The 21,577-nt window shown below is 40.7% G+C and overlaps 1 protein-coding gene across 1 annotated transcript in view; it reads right to left on the reverse strand.

Annotated features, from left to right (window-relative positions):
- CDC5L (cell division cycle 5 like) overlaps nt 13,873–21,577 on the reverse strand; it is a 45,042-nt gene continuing 37,337 nt past the window's right edge. The window contains exons 15-16 of the mRNA XM_005696360.3: nt 18,687–18,899; nt 13,873–17,943 (exon numbers count right to left, since the gene is read on the reverse strand). Of these exons, the coding sequence (XP_005696417.1) occupies nt 17,839–17,943; nt 18,687–18,899 (318 nt within the window). The 3' untranslated portion in view covers nt 13,873–17,838. The remainder of the gene's footprint in view (nt 17,944–18,686; nt 18,900–21,577) is intronic.

Consider the following 21,577-nt stretch of genomic DNA (forward strand, 5'->3'; position numbering starts at 1 on the left):
TACAACTAATCAGCACATCCACTGACTCAGATAGAAGCCGATGCCAAGGACATGTGGGTCAAGTCACCGGGGATGGTGGGTCCGCAGGCGCTCTGGGCCTTCCCAGTGAGCGCCTCCCCCTCCACAGACCTCGCTGCAGCTCCGAATCTAGTGTGAGGCTCTCTCTAGGTTCCTTCTCCATAAGCTCCAGTCAAGAGGTCATGAAGAGCCCAGGGAGCAGGAAAGCTTTGCAGGTGTGGGCACTGGGCAGCTCACCAACCACACCAACCTGACTCTCGATGTGGTCCTTCAGGAGAGCAGGCACAGCTGCCTTTCAACAACAGAAGTTAAGCTCAGAGCTATCAAGTAACTTGCCTAAGTCACACAGCCTAAATACAACAGAGGCAAGACTTAAACCCAGAACTTCTGATTCTGAGAACAGGGTGTGATCCTGTTCCCTGGAAGGTCCTCCCCAATGCCTCTCCTTTCCCATACCCGGCTGTCAGGCGGTCATTTTCAGAGTGAAGGCTCATCCTGCCAGTGTGGGTGCCAGGCGTAAGGAGCTGGGGTTTGTGGTCCACAGGCATCCAGAGATGAGAGGAGAAGAGAGAAACACAGAGAGAGACAGATTGAGTCTGGGCAGAAGACATGGTTCAAGAAGTCTAGATTCTGGCTAAGGGGCAAAAACAAGACACAGAAAGAGATCTGGAAGGAGGTGGAAAATACATGAGACCAAGCACACATCGGCACCGCGGGTGACACAGGAGGGCTGAATGGGCAGGGTGGGCTGGAGCCGGCCTGGCTGGGTTTGGACGGAGCCTGGTAGGAAGCTGGAGGGAAGACCAGCCTGCAGCAGGGTGAGCAGGGGAGGGCCCTCCACGCTGGGTGCGGGGCAGCACCATACCCCCAGGTGTAGGTGTTGCCAGGATGGATCGAATCCCTGGATGGACGTCTAGGGACTTAAGCAATACGTAGTGGATTTCCCTTGCGTTGTCATATAAATCTCCTAGGAAGACAGGAGTTTCCCTGTAGGAAGGCAGCTTCAGAGCTGGTCTTCTGCTTCTCCCCAGCTCAGGGACAAGGTCATTTGTACCCTGATCGCGCATTTGAGGAAATGTAGGGAAATGAAGGTTTATAAGCATATTCTAACCTTTCAAAGTGTACCAGAGCTGTAAATTCCACACTGACTCAACTACAGTGAACAATCACTCTCTCCTTTATGTGCTTCAGGAAAACATCCAGGGTTTCAGATGGATCGGTATTTGCAGGGCTTACTTAGAAGGGTATGGGAAGACACTGTCCTCCGGAGGTGACCTCCACCTCCCCAGGCCTAAGGGGGTGAAGCAGATGTCAGACTGGGAACTGAGCAGGCACAGACGGAGGCTGGGTCGTGACTGCCTCTTAGACGTGCTGAAATCCTAACCTTTCACTGACTTGCACATCCCTTTTCTCATCTACTTCAGTGTCACTCAGAAGTATGTACCTGTGTTCACAGCATCTACAAAATGTGAGCTCAGCTGAGTTTGAAGTACACTGAGATACGCTATTAAAAGCCAATGTACATTAATTTTTTAAATGACCAGATGTAAGGTCACAAAAACAAACAAAACTCAATACATTTCAAACAGCAGAATGAGTACAGATAACTCTCTAATCACAATGCATTGAAACGAGAAAGTAACAGCATAAACAGAGACTGAAAAGCAATGCAAAGTTCAAAACTAGACAAAAACTACTCCTGGTGGAATATTACTCAGCCTTGAAAAAGGAAGAAAATTCTGACACATGCTATTGTATGAACCTTGAAGACATTTTGTAAAGTGAAATATGCCAGTCACCAAAAGGCAAATACCATATGATTCCACTTACCCAGGCATCAAAGTGTCCAGATTAATCGAGGAATCATTGTTTCCAGGGGCTGGGAGGAGTGGGGATTGGGGAGTTGTTGTTTACTGGGTTTAGAGCTACAGTTTTGCAAAATGAAGAAGCTCATCGAACTTCCCTGATGGTACAGTGGATAAGAATTTGCCTGCCAATGCAGGGGACACAGGTTTGATCCCTGGTCCAGAAAGATTCCACATGCAGAGCAACTGAACCCGAGCACTACAGCTGCTGAAGCCTGGGCACCCTAAAGCCTGTGCTCCACAGCAGGAGAAGCCACCACAATGGGAAGCCCACGCGCTGCATCTAGCGAATGGCCCTGCTCGCCACAACTAGGGAAAGCCCACATGTGGCAACGAAGACAAGAACAGCCAAAAATACATACTTAAAAAAAAAGTAAAGTGAGGATTTTTTCCAAAAGTTCATCTTGCATACTGCACAACATGAATACATAGCAGACACTGCTGAACTGTACACCTGAAAAGGGTTGAAATGATAAATTTTGTGTTATGTATATTAAAAAGGCCAGCCCACAGACATAGGATTATTTCTTAGACACTGTTTTACTTATTCACAAGGAGAACCAATCAACAGTGCTGACTAACAAGTTACAAGAAAAAAAACTTCCCCTTAGTGACAGAGAAAAACCACAAGACAAGGTGCTTTGAATTTTAGGCAGGAAATCAGACACATTTTATATGTGCAAACCCTTACATTAAATGTTGAGCTATACAAGAATGCAAATACCATTGTGTCTTAAAATATCATTTTGCTGAATTGCCAAACTAAGGTGTTGTTATGCAAAACAGCCGGCATCAGGGTTTATTTCAGACCTGTTAAAAAGCAATACTTTTAAGTTTAGCAATACTAAACTTCTATGGCATCATATTTTGATACCACTAAAAAAGCTCACTGATGCCATGTTCACCCGAGTCCTCTTCTAAAGGGATAAATACACACATTAGGGGCAGTGCAGGGAGATGAGTGTATTTTTTGCTGTCGACATTGTTGTTTAATTTTGTTGCTGCTTTAACTAAATGAGCAGTCATGAAGCGTTCCGTCTTCTACGTCCCATATGCAATTCAGAATTGCACTGTCGCCCTTTCCAACACACGAGCACAGTGCCAGTCAGAGACAGACACCATCCTTGCATAAAGAGACCACTGGTGTTAGCACCCGTCCAGTGTGACGCAGAGCAGACAGCGATACTGGGTCTTCTGGTTCCAGACTCAGTACATGGCCCACAGCTTCTTGCCACTTCAAGAGGAAATGGGCACAGATATCTTTGTTCACTTTCTTTTTTGCCTTTTTTTTTTTTTTTTTTGGCTGCACTGCACAACATGTGACATTTTAGTTCCCTGATCAGGGATCGAACCCACCCAGTCTTAACCACTGGACCACTAGGAAGTCCAACCCTTGCTTTACTTTCTATCTTTTAAAGCATCACAGAGTCAAAAGGTATAACCACCTAGGCTTAGGGAAAACCATGCATACCCTCAGGCCCCTTCCTGTGCAATTCAGTTGTGAATTAAAAATAAATTACTACATCTTAGCAGCTGACATGCCTTTCAACTCCACATGATTTTCAAGCATAGCACAGCACAACAGAACTCTCCTGATGGTGGAAATGTAGCTATTGAACACCTGAAATGTAGCTAGGGTAAGTGAATGTAAATTCTCATAATTTCGCTTAGATTCATGTAAATTTGATCAAAATGTTCGTTTTAACTGCTGTATGTAGCGAGTGTCCATGTCAGACAGCATGGTTGTAGGAAAGCCCGCACAGTTCTGAACCTTCATTCTTCCTTGGATTTGTGCACCTCTTTCTCAAAGTACCAACTTGGGAACTAAGGATACAGCAAGAGCCCTGTTCTCCCCATCCTCACCTCTAACTCCCTCTGCCCTTGCTACCATTCCCCCTTCCACCCAAGTCCTCTAGGGGCTTCCAGGACCAAATATTATTTCTAATAACAGAGTTCTCTCACTCCAGTTATAATCACAGATCTCTCTGGGGAGAAAGCCTTAGAACGAAACAAATGGCCTATCCAAAGGTTTCAGAAATTACTTTTAAAAAAACTCTTTGGAGTGGACGATGCAGGGAAATGAAATAAGTATCAGGTTGGTTTAAGTAAGTTATCACATATGCCCCATGAGCTTCAGGGCATGTTTTCAGAAGGTTTTTTTTTTTCCCCGGCTCCCAAATAATGGACAAATTGTTGATATAATGAGTGATCGAAGGAAAGGCTGGTTGGCAGCCTTTAGAGCAGGAAGGCCTCTGCAGGGAGGAGAATATTAATCAACGTTTCCCGAGACCAGGGGGCAACCAGGAGAAAAACAAGCTTCTCCTTCATGTATAAGGCAGCCCCTGGGTACGGTTCCAGCAGCGCTTCCCAAACTTTAATATGCACGCAGGTCACCACAGGGGAGTCCTGTTAAAATGCAGGTTCACACTTAGCAGCAGGGGGAGGGGGTGCTGGTAGTACTGCAGATGCGGGTGCAGAGATCACACTTTGCAGTGAGCCTCTAAGCCTCGAAGCTCCTGAGGTCCACTCCGAACATCTGGCAGTTGGCCGCCAGAACCCTGACTCCCAGCCCACTCCTGCCTGCCAAGGGCTTGTTTCTCTTGAAATGATCAGCTTGGAGCCTGTCTCCAAGGAATTCAATCCTGCTTTGTAAACTCACCTTCAGCAACCAGAGATCAAAAGACCTTTTCAAAGTTGTCAGAAGCCATCATAGAGGACCAAACATATTAGGACCAGAGCCCTGGGAGAACAGTGGGAGGCAGCAGTCTGGGAGAATGCGACTGCTCCACAAATTCAGACCAGCCCACGAGGGACGCTGCTCTGAGGCCTGAGGGTCAGCACAAATCTCCATATTGCATTCTGGTTTCATCGATAATAACATTGATGTTTTCATTTATTTCTTCTTGCTCCCTACTATCATTCACTTAATTCAGACTTAACTAGGGATGAAGATCGGTACAATCTGCCCTTTCAAACCATTTATCTCCATCTACAAAGTGCAGGTAATGAGAACACGCCCACTTTGCAGTTTTGTGAGGATAAGTTAGCGCACAGAGGGGTTCAGCACTGTCTACAGCACGACAGGTGCTAACCGCCAGCTGTTACTACAGGTATTTTATGATGTTTGTTCCATGAATAAGTAACGATCGGTCTCCAATAACAATCTCCTTCTTAACCTCCAGACCCAATGCCCGCTTGACGTCTCCACCAGAAGCAACCCTTTCATCTCTTCTTCAAAAATTGGAGAAAATTCATTCACCATGTCATCAGAGACAACTTGTCCCTCTCAGAGACAACTGGCCCACCACCATTTTTCGCCTCCGTATCCAAGCATTACACTTTTCAGTTCTGACTTCTCAAAGCCTCTTGGATCCACTCTCTTCTGTGCCTACAGCTCATACCTCATCACCTGTTCTTGGACTCCTGCAATCAATATCTTCTCATCAATCTTTCTGCCTTTGCGTCTGTCCTTTCCAACCCCATTACATGAACTGTCTCCAAGTCAGTCTTTCCCAAGCACCAATAGAGGTTTCAAAATAATCCCAATAAGCAGTTCCAAAGAACTTTTTTAAAGCAGTGGCAGCATTGTTGGAAAAGGGGCGTGACTTCTTAGGCAAATACTTGGGGAAAGGCCTCACACATATCCTGATGTTTATGAAACTGTTCCACAGTCAGCCACATCACAGGTAGTTAGAGTCGTCAATCTTCACTTCCTCATCCATGCTCAGGGAGCTTCCTACAGTAGCTCAGTCTATTGAGGGAGATTTCAGTCTCAGGGTGGATGAACCTATTTCTCAAAGACCACTGGTTTTGTTTAGGTTTTTTTCTCTACCTGCTTGCTGTGGTTTTGTCATTAAGCAAAACTGTTGCTATCATTTCCTCATTATCTGCTAGGGATATTGTTGTTTAGTCACTAAGTCTTGTCCTACTCTTTTGGGACCCCCATGGATTGTAGCCCACCAGGTTCCCTTGTCCGTGGGATTCTCCAGGCAAGAATACTGGAGTGGGTTGCCATTTTCTTCTCCAGGGGATCTTCCCCACCCAGGGATCAAACCCACGTCTCCTGTGTCTTCTGTATTGAAGGTGAATCCTTTACCACTGAGTTACTAGGAAGTCCCAATAGGAATGTTTGGACCTAATATTATTTTGGAATCCATCTAGTTCCAAGTTCAGCAGTGCAGAAGACATAGGTTCAATCCCTGGGTCCTGAAGATCCCCTGAAGGAGGGCATGGCAACCCACTCCAGTATTTTTGCCTGGAGAATCCCATTGACAAAGGAGCCTGACTAGCCATGGTCCATAGGGTCACAAAGAGTCGGATGGAACAGAGCACATACAGGCTAGTTGAAAGCAAGGATTCTCAAAGAAGCAAGTGTGCTTGAAAATCATGATGACATCTGAGAATGAACAGGTTCTGTTTCTCAGATTTGATGGTCCCTGAGTTGGACACGACTCAGTGACTTCACTTTCATTTTCACTTTCATGCATTGGAGAAGGAAATGGCAACCCACTCCAGTGTTCTTGCCTGGAGAATCCCAGGGACGGCGGAGCCTGGTGGGCTGCCGTCTATGGGGTCGCAGAGTCGGACACGACTGAAGCGACTTAGCAGCAGCAGCAGTTAAAAGCAACTCCTCCATTTAACCACTAGATGGCATTTGGGCCCTGGCATGCTGAGCCAACCAGCTCAAATTTCAGACCACACTCCATGGGCCCTGACAGAGTCAGTTGGAATTTGGAAGAGGTATGCCACCACTTCCTTAACCAACCATAACCGCATGTCACTTCAGGACTGATTCCTATTAAAGGCAAGACCAAAATATTGGGTTGGCCCAAAAGTTCTTTTGGGTTTTTCCATAAGATATTATGGGGAAAAAATGAATGAATCTTTTGGTCAACCCAATACTTGATCAACCATCAAGGCAACAGCGGAAAATAAAACCAAACAGGTGACTAGGAAAATAAGTCTACACAAGAGTCTAATAAGTCATGATTCCCCTAGACTCATTCTCTAGTTCCATCCCACCCTCTTCTGAAAATGATGGCTTCTGCCAAGTTAAATACCCGCAAAGCCCTCTAGTTTACTGCCTGTTTGTATCTGCAAGCTCATCACTGCTAAGATCCCCATCTTCCCTCCAAGCTCAATTCTCTAAAGCGCCATCAAAGTAAGTTCATCCATGTAGGTTCTGCCTAACCCACCAAGCAGAGAAACAGCTCACTCCTGCCAGACCAAAGCCAAATTAAACATGGCTGCCACTCTCCTCCCCCACAATCTTATCAATTGATTCTGAACTTTGGGGACAGATACTGGACACCTCTACAGAGGTTAACAACTTCTAGTCTAGATTTCTCAAGCAAGCAAGTCCTACACCTGGACAGGTTTTCTTCACCTCTCCTTCCTCAAAGTCTTAATCACAGAACTACAGTTGGCAAGCCTGACCACTTTTGTTTGAAGTTCTCTTTTGGGCTAATTGAATAACCATCACCCACATTTTTTTGTTTTCAGGTTTTTAAATGCACTTGTTCAGTTTTCGCTGTGCCGGGTCTCCGTGGCTGTGCACGGACTTCTCTAGTTACAGACAGCGGGGGCTCCTCTTCATTGAGCATGGGCTTCTCGTTGCAGTGGCCTGTCTTGTTGTGGAGCGCGGGCTACAGGACATGGAGGCTTAGCTGCTCCATGGCATGTGGGATCTTCCCGGACCAGAGACTGAACCTATATCCCCTGCATTGGCAGGCAGACTCCCAACCACTGGACCACTGGGAAAGTCCACACCCACATATTCTGAACAGTTCTACTCTCAGTCAAATATTAAGTTTCTCTGCAGTGGCTACTCTGGAAGCAGAGAGTAAATTATATGTTTGTTAGTCACTCAGTCATGTCTGACTCTTTGTGACCCCATAGACTGTAGCCTGTCAGGCTCCTCTGTCCATGGAATTCTCCAGGCAAGAATACTGAAGTGGGTTGCCATGCCCTTCTCCTGGGGGCATGAGTAAAGATTTAAATTATATGTTTAGTCTTCCAATAATCCATCACACACCTCCTAGAGGCAAGCCACATGCATGGCTTTTAAAATCTGGTCCAGCTTCTGCTTTTTAACCACTTCATTACTGCATGACAATCTTCGAGTACATTCAACCAAACATTCTCAGGGGAGCGGGGTTGGGCAGAGACGGAACATCAAGTGATATCTGGCAGAAAAGGATGACAACTGCTTTTCCATGAACTTGATTTCAAAGGGTATCAGTACAAGATATACTCCCAAGATATAGAAAGAACCTCTAGAATTATTCATGAATCAAAAAGGTAGATTCAACTCCTGCCAATGCAGGGCACATGGGTTTGACCCCTGGTTCAGGAAGATTTCACACGCTGTGGGGCAACTAAACTTGTGCACCACAGCTGAGCCGATATGTCCTAGAGATCATGCTCTGCGGCAAGAGAAGCCGCCACAACGAGAAGCCAACGCACCACAACTAGCGTAGCCCGACTTGCCGCAACTAGAGAAAGCCCGGACGTAGCAACAAAGACCCAGCACAGCCAAAATAAATAAATAAATATACATAATTTTCAAAAGGTAGATTGATGTGTTCCAATAAAATTTTATTTACAAAAACAGGTATGGGCCATAGTCTGCTTTAAAAATAAGCCTCAAAGGATTAAACTGATCTGAAAGTAAATTAACTATCTGCTAGAATAAAGGCTAAAATAAACCAAGCAAAAGCCAACAATATAACATTCAAAATGTATGCCATCCTTTGTAGGTACTAGCCCTGCAAAGAACTGGAAAAATGACCTTCTAAGAGAAAAATCATTGAGTTGAAGTCGACCCAGAAATGACAAATGATGGAATTAGCAGATAAGGACATTCTGAAAGCTATTTATAGTAAACAATTCCATACAGAATGGACGGACAAGGTCCTAGTGTATGGAGCAGGAAACTATATTCAGTGTCCTGAGATAAACCATAATGGAAAGGAATATAAAAAAAGAATGTATAACTGAGTCACTTTGCTGTAGAGCAAAAATTAACACAACATTGTAAATCAATTATCCTTCAATAAAAAGTAATAAATTCATGATGCATCTCCCAACACACAAAAAAAGCTATTATAAATTTTCAGTGGAGTATAAGCTACAAAAATACTGACTCTCTATGTTGTACAGCTGAAACTAACATAGTAAATCAACTACACTTCAGTGAGAATCATACATATTAAAAAATGTTAAACTAAAAGCTATGATAAACATGCTCTTTATGCTAAAGAATGTAAAGGAAAATACAAATACTGTGAGAGAAAGGACATAAAAAAGAACAAAATGAAACCACTAAAGACAAATGAAATATCTGAAATGAAAAGTAACTGGAAAGGAATATTAATAAAGAAAAAAAAGTAGATAATGCAGGAAAAAAATCAGTGAACCTGAAAAACAGCAATAGGATTTAAACAAGAGGAAGAACAGAGAAGAAAAGAAGTAAGTTTTTAAAAAGAACAGAACCTCAGTGACCTGTGGAGTCTCAAGATGTCTGAGAGACATGCCGGCCACAACCAACATGACGGAAACTACCCTAACTGTAAGGATAGAGAGGTTAAAGGCAAAAAGACAGGAAAAGACACACGATGACACAGTATCAGACAAAACAGGCTCCAGGACAACGTTGCCCCAGGTAAAGGACATTTCACAATGACAATTCAAGAGACAATTCAGCAAGACATAATAATCCTAAATGTGAATGCAGAAAAAAGCAAGCGAATGCAACTAAAAGGAGGCATATATGCAAGCCCACAATTATAGTTGGCGATTTTAATATATCTCTCTCAGCAACTTATAGAAGAAGTGGAGAGAAAAAAGCAATTAAGGATTTAGGAAACTTGAGCTCCACCGATGAATGTGACCTAAATGGCATTTATAGAACATTACAGCCTGCAGAATACACATTATTTTCAAGTGAACAGGGAACGTTCACCCAGACCATGTGGTGGGCTATAAAACAAGCTTTAATAAATCTAAAAGGATTGAAATCATTCAGAGTATGTTCTCAAACCACAATGGAATTAAATTATAAATCAATAACAAAAGAATTAGAACAGTGCTTAGCAGCAGAAATATAATGCAAGCCACACATGTAATTTTAAATTTTCTACTAGCCACATTTTAAAAAGTAAAAACAGGTGGACTCAATTCTAATAATGTTTTATTTAACCCACTCGATCAAAAATATTCTCATTTCAACATGTAAGCAATATTTAAAAGTTGAGATAGTTTATATTTTTTCCATACTAAGTGTCCAAAATCCAGTAAGTTACTTAGAGCACAGCTCGATTTAAACCAGGCACATCTCAAATGCTCAACGGTCACATTTGGCTAGTGGCTACCATGCTAGACAGCACAGGGTAGGTTAACAAATATATTAGAGCTGGTATTATAATTTTTTAAAGATTTTGTTTAATGTGGACCATTTTTAAAGTCTTCAGGGAATTTGTTCCAGTATTGTTTCTGTTTTATGTTTTGGTTTTTTGGCCATCAAGCATGTAGAATCTTAGCTCCCCGACCAGGGATCAAACCTGTACCCTCTACACTGGAAGGGCAAGTCTTAACCACTGGACCACCAGGGAAGACCCAAGGCTGGTAATTTTAATACCCATGTACAATAAGTTACTGTCCATGGCATTCTCCAGGCAAGAATACTGGAGTAGAATGCCATGCCCTCCTCCAGAGGATCTTCCCAACCCAGGGCTTGAAATCTCTTATGTCTTTCCTGGATTGGCAGTCGGGTTCTTTACCACTAGCACCACCTGGGAAGCCCCATAATAAGTTATTGTACTCCTCCCCTACTCCCCCATACCCAAAGGAAAAAAATCTTGCCTTGAAACAGACTTTTGAAACATTTCATTTCACTTCAGTCGCTCAGTTGTGTCCGACTCTTTGCAACCCCATGAATCACAGCACGCCAGGCCTCCCTGTCCATCATCAACTCCTGGAGTTCACTCAGACTCTAGTCCATCGAGTCAGTGATGCCATCCAGCCATCTCATCCTCTGTCATCTCCTTCTCCTCCTGCCCTCAATCCCTCCAAGCATCAGGGTCTTTTCCAATGAGTCAACTCTTCGCATGAGGTGTATTGGAGTTTCAGCTTTAGCATCAGTCCTTCCAATGAACACCCAGGACTGATCTCCTTTAGGATGGACTGGTTGGATCTCCTTGCAGTCCAAGGGACTCTCAAGAGTCTTCTCCAATGCCATAGTTCAAAAGCATCAATTCTTTGGCATTTAGGCCTATCTTAAAAAATATTAACACATCAATCATTTAGGTTGCCAATTTGTCTTTAAACTTTTACTCTCTCACTCACCCACTACCCCAGAGTGGGCAAAACACCTCCCAATTTCAGCCGTCAATCTCAGATTGATCCACCACTCATTCCTTGAATACCTGTTGGCTACTTTGGGGTTCTCCTCTTCTTAGGTCTGTCAGATGCCCCACTGCCTCCCTTTTATTTTCCCTGCACATACACAAAAGCAAACATGTCATTTGCCTCCTGGTGGTTTATCTCCACCCACTCATATTCTGGAGTCCATTGGGATAGCTTGTCATCTCGTCATTTTGAAAGTGTTTTTCAGAGGCTTGGGGCTGCTACATTTTTATGTGGAGAGTAAAACAATTCAAAAATATAAAAAATAATCCACCATTCCAGAATATGATATTCTAAACATATGCATCTATTACTGATAAAACCAAAAATTTTAGGATATTGTCTGAACTCCTCTCTTGGCTTCATTTCCAGGTGCAAATGTAGAGTTCAGTTAAGTCGTGTCCAATTCTTTGTGACCCCACGGACTGCAGCACGCCAGGCCTCCCTGTCCATCACCAACTCCTGCAGTTCAAACTCACGTCCATCGAGTCAGTGATGCCATCCAACCATCTCATCCTCTGTTGTCCCTTTCTCCTCCTGCCTTCAATCCTTCCCAGGATCAAGGTCTTTATAAACGAGTCAGTTCTTCACATCAGGTGGCCAAAGTACTGGAGCTTCAGCTTCAGCATCAGTCCTTGTAATGAATTTTCAGGACTGATTTCCTTTAGGACTGACTGGTTTGATCTCCTTGGACTCTCAAGTCTTCTCCAACACCACAGTTCAAAAGCATCAATTCTTCAGCACTCAGCTTTATGGTCCAACTCTCACATCCATATATGACTATGCGAAAAACCATAGCTTTGACTAGATGAACCTTTGTTGGCAAAGTAATGTCTCTGCTTTTTAATATGCTGTCTAGATTTGCAAATGAGGAGTAGAGAGGACAAAAAAGAATGCAGAAGTGAAGAAGGAAGAAAGAATCAAGGTAACACTGAACAAATGCCCTAAACGCAAGGGGCCAGACAGAGATGAAAATCTTGGATTCAAGTCTAAAGATTCCTATCAGGGACAACAAGATGAAATAAAATAGCTCTGACTAGTGAAATAGGTCACATACACTGGAGATTCCCCAGAGATATAAAGGTGTTGTTAATGGAATTAAAAGTGGTTCAGACAACAGCTTCACTCTTTACTCAGCTGCTAAGATAAATACAGGCTTGAGTAGAAAAGCCTGGAAAACAATGGGCTATTGAGCCAGCTCCAAATCCACGCTTTTGCACTGCATGTGATACCAAGTTGCGGCCTATAAATATTCCTCCTTCAGCGGCGACACATTAGCACTGTCAGCAGAAGGCACTGGCGGGCGCTCTAAGTGCAAGTGGCTTCACCCCGGTTCTGCTGCTTTTCCTCCTTGTTCCTCACACATCATTGTCAGCATGTGGCTTTCTTGCCAGCAGGAGGCTTCTTGGCCAGTGGCACACACTCTCCAGAATTCAGCCAGCCACTCAAGAGGCGGCCTCCCTCCAATCATCACAGGCATCCCAGCAAGTGACTTCCTACCGAGTTTCCCCAACACCCTGCCTGCCATTTTAAACTGTGGCAACTTCAAGCAAATTTCTCCACCCAGTGAGCCACACCACACTGTCTTCAATGAGATATGAATCTCAGCTTTGGGGTAGGCGGGAAAGGGCTCTTTCAAAAGTCTGTTCCTTCCTCGGGGGCTCTCTCAGTCTACAAGTAGTGGCTGCTCCCTACATCTGCTGTTCAGGTATTCTTTAGAGATATCAGCCCCTCTTAGCGGGTGATCCCGTTAGCTGTGCTGCAGACTGTGTTCAGTCGTGTCAACTCTTTGCAACCCCTTGGACTGGAGCCTGCTGGGTTTCTCCATCCATGGGACATTCTAGGCAAAATTACTGAAGTGGACAGCCATTTCCTCCTCCAAGGGATCTTCTAGACCCAGGGATTGAACCCACGTCTCCTGCATTGGCAAGTGGATTCTTCACCACTGAGCCACCTGTAGTTAGTAATTCTTCATATTGAATGTTCCCTGTTCAAATTACTGGTATTTCCTTCTTCTGAATGATCCTGAACCTTAAATGATAACACATTCATCGGTAAAATTTACAAGAGGATGTAAATTCTTTCTTTTTTTTCTTTTTGAGGATATATATTTTTTAAATTGCTAAGAAAATTAAAACCAGGAAATTACAGTTCATTTAGGAAATTAAAGGAATCAGTGAGAAAGCACAAAATAGGATCACAGAACACCAAAGTCAGTAATTAACATAAAGGCAAATGGATTAGATTCCCTATTAAAATGCAGACTCTCCAAATGAGTTCAAATATAAAATCCAATAAGACATGCTGTTTAAGACACAACTAGAAATTATATGCAAGCTAAATATAAGAGGTTTATCAAGCAAATATAAACAAAGAGGACAAATATTCTAATATCAAAGAAAATAAAATTTGAGGCAAAAAGCTTCAGCAGGACACAAAGAATAACATTAGTAAGTCTTCCTTATGAATTGTACCTAACAGACACAGGTATCTATATACTAAGTAACAGTATCAAAATACGCAAAGCAAAAGCTAGACAAGATGAAACAGAGAAATAACTATAATAGGAGACTCTAAGACAATATTATTAGTCTATGGTAGTTTATTAAAAAAATAGAAAATGAAAATTGGATTAAAGTAGTTGAACAGATACACATTCACCTCTGTCACACACAAATTGAATAAACTTTCATTCAAGACACCCACAGAACACTCTTCAAAAATGCTAGGCCCCCAAACCTCAATAAATTCTTTAAAAAAGAAACCAAATAAGCCGTTATTTACTGTCAAGGTAAATATTCTACAAGTAGCAAAAAAAAAAAATTTTTTTTAAAGGCAAATCACACAGAAATTTAAAATATTCTTAGCTATTAAACCAAAACACAAAGATAAACTACTTAGCAAACAAGACACGTTATTATAGCTGAAATGTGAACATACTTGAAGTTGGAGATAAGGAAAAGCCTTGAACATATTCAACTGTATATAAACAAAAAAGTACCAGACTTAAAAAGCTACAAGGAAAAAAAATCTAGAGCAAACAAAGGAAATAATAAACACAAAATGAGAAAGTAATACATTTTAAAACAAAGTCATAATTGATAAAACAAATCCAGTTTTCTTTTTTAAGAGAAAAGAGACACCTTTAGAAAGTCTAACAAGGAAAAGAAAATGGTAGAACTAAGAAAAGATAAATTTCTTACAAGTATCACGTTTAATAGAAAAGAGACTTTTTTATTCTCTATTAAAAGTATTGAATGTGTTAAATTTCAACAAAATAAAAAGTTTTCTGGGAAAGTATAAAATACTTAAATTTAGTAGATTAATAAATGCAAAAGAAATACATTTTAAAACAAAAAACTTTTTAAAATTTAAAAACATACTAATAGCCACAAAAGAAACTGGAGTTATCAAGAATTTATTTCCTAAAAAAAAGTCTGAACTCAAAAGTTTTATAAGCACAGTCCTTCAATTTTTCATGAAACAAATCACTCTCATGCTATAATGTAACGGCTTAACATACAGTAAAATATATACAGGTATCCTATTCACTTTATAGAGCTAGCAAAATGCCTAACTCAAAACCTAGACGCTAGCCCAAAAGCCCAAACTCTCATGTAAAAAGGCAATTTTCCTAAATAAAATATTAGCCAATCAAATTCTGTAGTCGCAACAGGGCAGTCACATTTTAGAAGAAATGGATTCTGAAGGTCATCCCATATTTCAAAACTAGTCTTCCCAGGGAAACTAACGTAAAGATAGAGGATGCATGATCGGAGAGTGTAAGCCTACAATCACTGTAGTGTATTTTTTTTTTCTTTAAGACTGCTTTTTCTTATCTCACCATTATTTCTAATATTTCAAAGAGGGCTCTCACTCATAGGGGTGGTTTCTTTTAGGTCTTCATCACTTTATTCTGTCCCAAAGTTACTGAAACGTGAACATGCTTTTGATCACTAGTTTTACCACCACCACCGAATGATCACATGTTTAAGAGAATACAATAGAAGTGCATGTTAAACAGCGACCCAACATGGCCCCCAGAGGGTGCTGGTAAAGAATCCCAGGCATTACGGGACACTGACAAAGACCACGGCACGTCTGCTTACAATGAGCAGCTAAAGCTGTACTGCTATGGGCCAAGACCACGAGCAGCTGACAGAGCTGAACTGCCAGCTTCGAAATGATGCAATTTTTGGTCATTTTTTAGAGTACAAGTATGTGCATTACTTTATATTTTGAGAACAAAGTAAATATTAATATTATTTGATCAGTTATTTTTAAACCAAGTAACTCAAGCTCACATAAGAAGTAAACTAATCTTAAAAAAAAAAATCTTTACTTCACTAATTTCAGGAGTTCGAAGATGGTTAGAAAATCTATCAAAGCATCATCAACAAATCAAATAGAAAAAAAAAAACTAAACTGTATGATCATCTTGAGAGATACCCAAAATGCATATTTGACAAAATTTCAGAGCTATTTCTAATTCTTTAAAATCTAAAAAGAGGATATTTCCTTTCTAAAGAAAATAATATCTGACTCAAAACAGCCAACCTAAAGGTAAAACACCATGGACATACCCATTAAAACCAGAAATATAATAAGAATGTCTACCACCATCATCATGATAATTCAGCCACCAAAACATGCAATAAAAATTAGAACTATTAGAAAAAACAACATTATCATTATCCATACAGGATGTCAAAATATTTCCTAAAAAAAAAATGTGCAGTTACTGAAAAAACTACTAGAATATGAGGTGACTAAAAAAGTCAAAAAAGTGACTAGGTATGAGGAAAATACAAATATATTTATAAAGACTACAGAATCACTACTGCTCAGATTCTTCCAACCTATCTCCATCAGGACTGGCTCCACCCTCGTTTGAGTCCCTATTGTTGTTTGCCTGGATTACTGCACCAGGCTCCTATATATAACCAGCTTCCTTACCTCCAGCCTGGTGAGACATACCGTATATCCACAGAATAAATCTGATTGTGTCATTCCTTTGTATAGAATCTTCTCCTAGCTTCTCATCACAGAGTAAGATCCAAGTTCCTTACCACTGCCTCCTGAGTGGCCCTATCCAGCCAGGTATCCCATACAAATGCCATTGTTAACACTCAAGTCACACTGTCTTCCTTTCTGCTCCTCAAATACACCAAAGGCACTTTGTGCTGGTGCTTCACTCTGCTGGTATTGCTCTTCCCTGGAACCTCACAAAGATGGCTCCTTTTAAGATGCCAAATATAGCTAATTTGATCTTCCTAGAGTAGCCACTCAGTCACTATGTCCCGTTACCCTATTTTAACTCTCTCCATTGAATCTAAAGTTCATGATTTGATACTTGCCCCTGTTTGGTACTTATTGCCATTAACATCACCTCTGCGAGAGCAAGAACTTTGTCTTAATAACATGTCATCTCTAAAACTTAAATAAGTCCTGGTGTGTACGAAGTCATTCTTCTTCCCTGAATTTTCACTGTCAGTCATCCTCAAAAGACTATAAACTCCACAAAACCGGAAGGCTGTCTATTTTAGTCGCTGTTCTGTCTCCAGGACTGACACTGGCTAGACAGTGAACAACATCTGATGAATGAATGCATACATGAATGAATCCTTCATCTGCTCCCTTTAATCCCTAGCAGTCTAAGATTAAGCAAACTTTTTTGGTGAGTCCAAGATATCACTGGCTTATTTTGAACTTGTAGCCAAATAATGATTTCATATGAATTATTATAGTTAGATCTTTCTACCTCTACACACTCCCCAAATTCTACACTTGTGTGATTAACTTGTTAAACACTGAGCTTTAATAAAATTTGATAGTATGGTTGGAATTAATCTTTAAAATGCCTTTGTCAAAAAACTATTTACAAGACAATAACAAGTCAAGAAAAATTAAATCTTTTGAGTCCTAATCTAGTCCTATCTGTGTAAGTAGCTGGGCAGAGAAGAGACCTGCCGATAGTTATACTGGGGAAAAAAAACAAAACTGAGGTATTAAAAAGTTAACCTTTCTTGTCAGTGTATAGAGAAATGATCATTCGATGCAAAAATGGTAAAAACTAACAAAGTCACAAAAGGACTGCCTCTTAAGGTTTTAAATTAAAGATACTGAATTGCCATTTTTATTATCCAAAAGTTACTCATTAATTATGACACACAGTATGTATCTGCTGGTTTCTGGGCACTCTAAGTATCTATTTCAAACAAAAGGCTACATTCTCAATTTTTTATATTTTGTTTTTATTCAAGAGTTTACTCACAGGCAGCACTTTAAAATCAGGCTTTTAAAATTAAAGGCCAAAACTAAAAAAATTTGTAAATAAGACACTGCTAAAAGAATGATCGTCTTAATAATTTAAACCCTAAAATGTCCTGTGGAGTTAAAGTCTTTACACATAAATGCGTAAGATTGGTATCATTGAAAATAATCGAAAAACCACAGATGGCGGGCAAATTTGTCAATGAAGATAAACAGCAGTTTCAGCCTTCCAGGGTCTGAACACCAGCAATTAATTCAGCTTGTGAGAGAATATGCTTCAGAATTTGGCCTTTAAAGTCTCTTTCTCCAACAGCAAATCAGCATATCTATGCTGAAGTTCCTTTTCTCTTTCCTGCTGTCGCTGAACATCTTCTTTTAGACACTTGAAGAAATAAAAACATTAATTATTTCACAGGTAAGCACACTGAAAATTAAAAATATCTTATGGTACTTTATAATCTTACAAACAGCTGAGTTAGGTCAACACGCTCAAGAGTTAAGTATTCCCCTAAGAGAAATAAAAATAGCAACTACTTTTGCTATAAGACCGGTGCTGTGGCCACTCTTTGATTTGGTCATACATGTACCAGCATTTGTATAAATAAGCCATCACTGTCCTATGAACACCCACCATGCACTTAAATAAGCCCTGGCTGCCATTTATCTGGGCATGGACTTTTCACGCACATTTGGCAAATAAAGTTAAACCAAATCTGGCCAAAGGAATTTGATGCTCTGGGATGACTAGCTATATTATATTTTCAGCTTTCTAAATTACAAAACAAAAAGACATCACTGGTTTAATTACCTCAGAGAGCTGTATGAATGGGATGCAATTAAGTTTCAGGAGGGGAAATTATAGGGTTATATATTCTATTTCATAGTGTATCTACGTGGAAAACAAAAAATTAGTAAAGGAATAGTCTCTGTATCCACAATGGCCTGGCCTATCCATCTACACACAGGCCATTCTAGATAAGAAAGTCAAAAATTTTAGGCTTTCATTGAAAAAAAGCCAGACAATGTCAAATGCAAACAACAGCCTGCACAAGAGGGAAAAGAGGGAAACGCTGACTATCCTTCAGAGTTCTCTTTCTAAGCAGGACTGCAAGGCGATAATGGCACCTCTAGCCTCCGGGGAATAGCAGAATCTTCATGTTTCTTGAGTTCTTCAAAAGTGCGTAACTCCAAGTAAGCCTGCTCAATCTGGTCCCATAAGTCATTCAGCTGTTTCATGAGCCCCATCGCACGAGACTGGTAACCCCCAAGCAAGATTTTCATCTTCTTTTCCATCTTCGCAGCTCGCTTGGCTTCTGTCGTCATGTGACCCCTGTTTATCTGGGGGCCAGGGGGAGATCACATCATGAGAAAAGCATTCTCAATAACAGGACAAAAAAGGCACAACTGCTCACCTACCGCCTCAAAGCAAAAGTACAGCAGATGCAATCCCCATCTTATCACCTGTGACATTTTTCACACAACCAGAGCAAAGCCACCTGGCCTTCCCAGGAGCCTGGAGGGCTACAGTCCATAGAGCTGCAAAGAGTCAGACATGACGGAAGCAACTTAGCATGCACACAGAGCAAAGAATCATAAAATCTATATGGAACCATATATGCCAGACCCAGAATGCCAAAGCAATCCTGAGGATAAAGAACAAAGCTGGAGGCATAACCCTCCCAGACTTCGGACAATATTAGAAAGCTACAATAACCAAAACAGCATTGGTATTGGCACAAAAACACACAAATGGATCAATGAAACAGAACAGAGAGCCCAGAAATAAACCCATACGCCTACAATTAATCGTCGACAAAGGTGGCAAGAATATACAATAAGGCAAAGACAGTTGCTTTAGCAAGCGGTCTTGGGAAAGTTGGACAGCCACAAGTACGTCAGCCACAAGTACATTTTCTGAGTGAAGTCAGAAAACACCCTCATGCCTTATACAAAAATAAGCTCAAAATAATTTAAAAGACTTAAAGATAAGACATGATACCATAAAACTCCTAGAAGAGAACACAAGTAAAACATTCTCTGACATAAATCATACCAATGTTTTCTTAGGTCAGTCTCCCAAGGCAATAGAGACAAAAGCAAAAATAAGCAAATGGGACCAAATCAAACTTTGAAGCCTTTATAGAGCAAAAGAAACCATAAGCAAAATGAAAAGACACACTAAGGACTGGTAGAAAATATTTGCAAATGATGTAACTGTCAAGGGCTTAATTTCCAAAATATGCAAGCAGCTCACATAACTTAATAGCAAAATAAAATAAAAAATTAAAAAATGAGCAGAAGACCCCAACAGACTCCAAAACAGACTTACAGGTGGCTAAGAGGCACATAAAAACACTCATCATCACTAATCATTAAAGAAATGCAAATCAAACCTACAATGAGGTACCAGCTGGTCAAAACGGCCATCACTAAAATGTCTACGAATAACATGCTGAAGAGCGTGCAGAGAAAGAGAACCCTCCTCCTACACTGTTCATGGGAATGTGAACTGATGCAGCGCTATGGAAAACAGCATGAAGGTTCTTCAAAAAACTAAAAACAGAGCCGCCATATGATCTAGCAACCCACTCCTAGGCATACATTGTGACAAAATCCTAACTCAAAAAGCTACACGCACCCTTACGTTCACAGCAGCACAATTCACAATAACCAAGACATGGGGGCAACCTAAATGTCCACTGACACATCAACGGATAAAGAAGATATCATATATCTGTATCTATACACACACACACACACACACACACACACACACACACATGATCCAATACCACTCAGCCACTGAAAAGAGTGAAGTAATGCCATCTGCAGCAACACACATGGACCTAGTGATTATCACAGTAAGCAATGTTAAGTCTGAAGGATAAAGACAGATACCATATGATACCACTTTTATGTGAAATCTAAAATATGACACAAATGAACTTACCTATGAAACAGAAACAGACTCACAGACATAGAGAACAGACTTGTGGTTGCCAAGGGGGAGGGGGTAGGAGAAGGATGGACTGGGAGTTTGGGATTAGCAGATACAAAATATTATGTATAGAAGGGACAAACAACAAGATCATACTCTATAGCACAGGGAGCTATATTTAATATCCTGTAACAAACCACAATGGAAAAGGAAAAAAAAGAGTACATTATTCTTATACTTCAACTACCATAATACAAAATTAGGCTTAAGAAGGGTTTCTCTTACACTTGAACAGTTTTACAGTTTAGTCCCAAATAAGTTATTCATAATAACTTCACCCATGATCCAAACTCAAAGCAGGCTTGAATTTCACAGTATGGGGAAAACTAATTTCTACCTCCAAAAATAACTCCTGCTATCATTAATCCTGGGGCTGGCAGTTTTGGGGGCTGACAGTGATATATCTTCACCACCCGTATCTTAAAAATGCACTTCTATATATTATACATCAAGCACATTTAAAATAACTGAATAATACTCAATTAATATACCACAGCTGTGATCAAAACAATCCCCTCAAAAGTACAAAATTACTAGATTATTTTTATAAAGTTATAATCGTAAACTCGGCATAAAACCTATAAAGGAGAGAATATCACATTAGGCAACAACAACAAAAATGTTTTTAACTTTTGAGGAGCAAAAAGACTCCATAAAATTAAGAGAAATAACAATTTTCCTATTAAATATGTACACTGAGCACAAGTGGGTTGCCTCTCAGATGGTTCTAAAATTAGGTGAAAAAAATTTTAAATGTATAGATTCAAAAAGAACTGGAGAGGGATACTTAGCAGAAGGTTTCAACAAAATTCTAGAGCTGCTACACAGAAAGCCTCAGTTTAGAGGGTACAAGGAAAAGTTGAGAGGCAGCAGGCTGGGATGCAGAATTCCATCAGTATAACGCCTTCTCTGGGTGTACATTCTACATCCCACTTCACCATGATCTGCAAATACTTGTTTCCAACAAACAACGCTTGTAATTGTGAGGTCAAAGTCTCAAGAATAATTATTAAATCTG

This window comes from Capra hircus, chromosome 23, assembly GCF_001704415.2.
Source record: "Capra hircus breed San Clemente chromosome 23, ASM170441v1, whole genome shotgun sequence".
NCBI classification, from domain to species: domain Eukaryota; kingdom Metazoa; phylum Chordata; class Mammalia; order Artiodactyla; family Bovidae; genus Capra; species Capra hircus.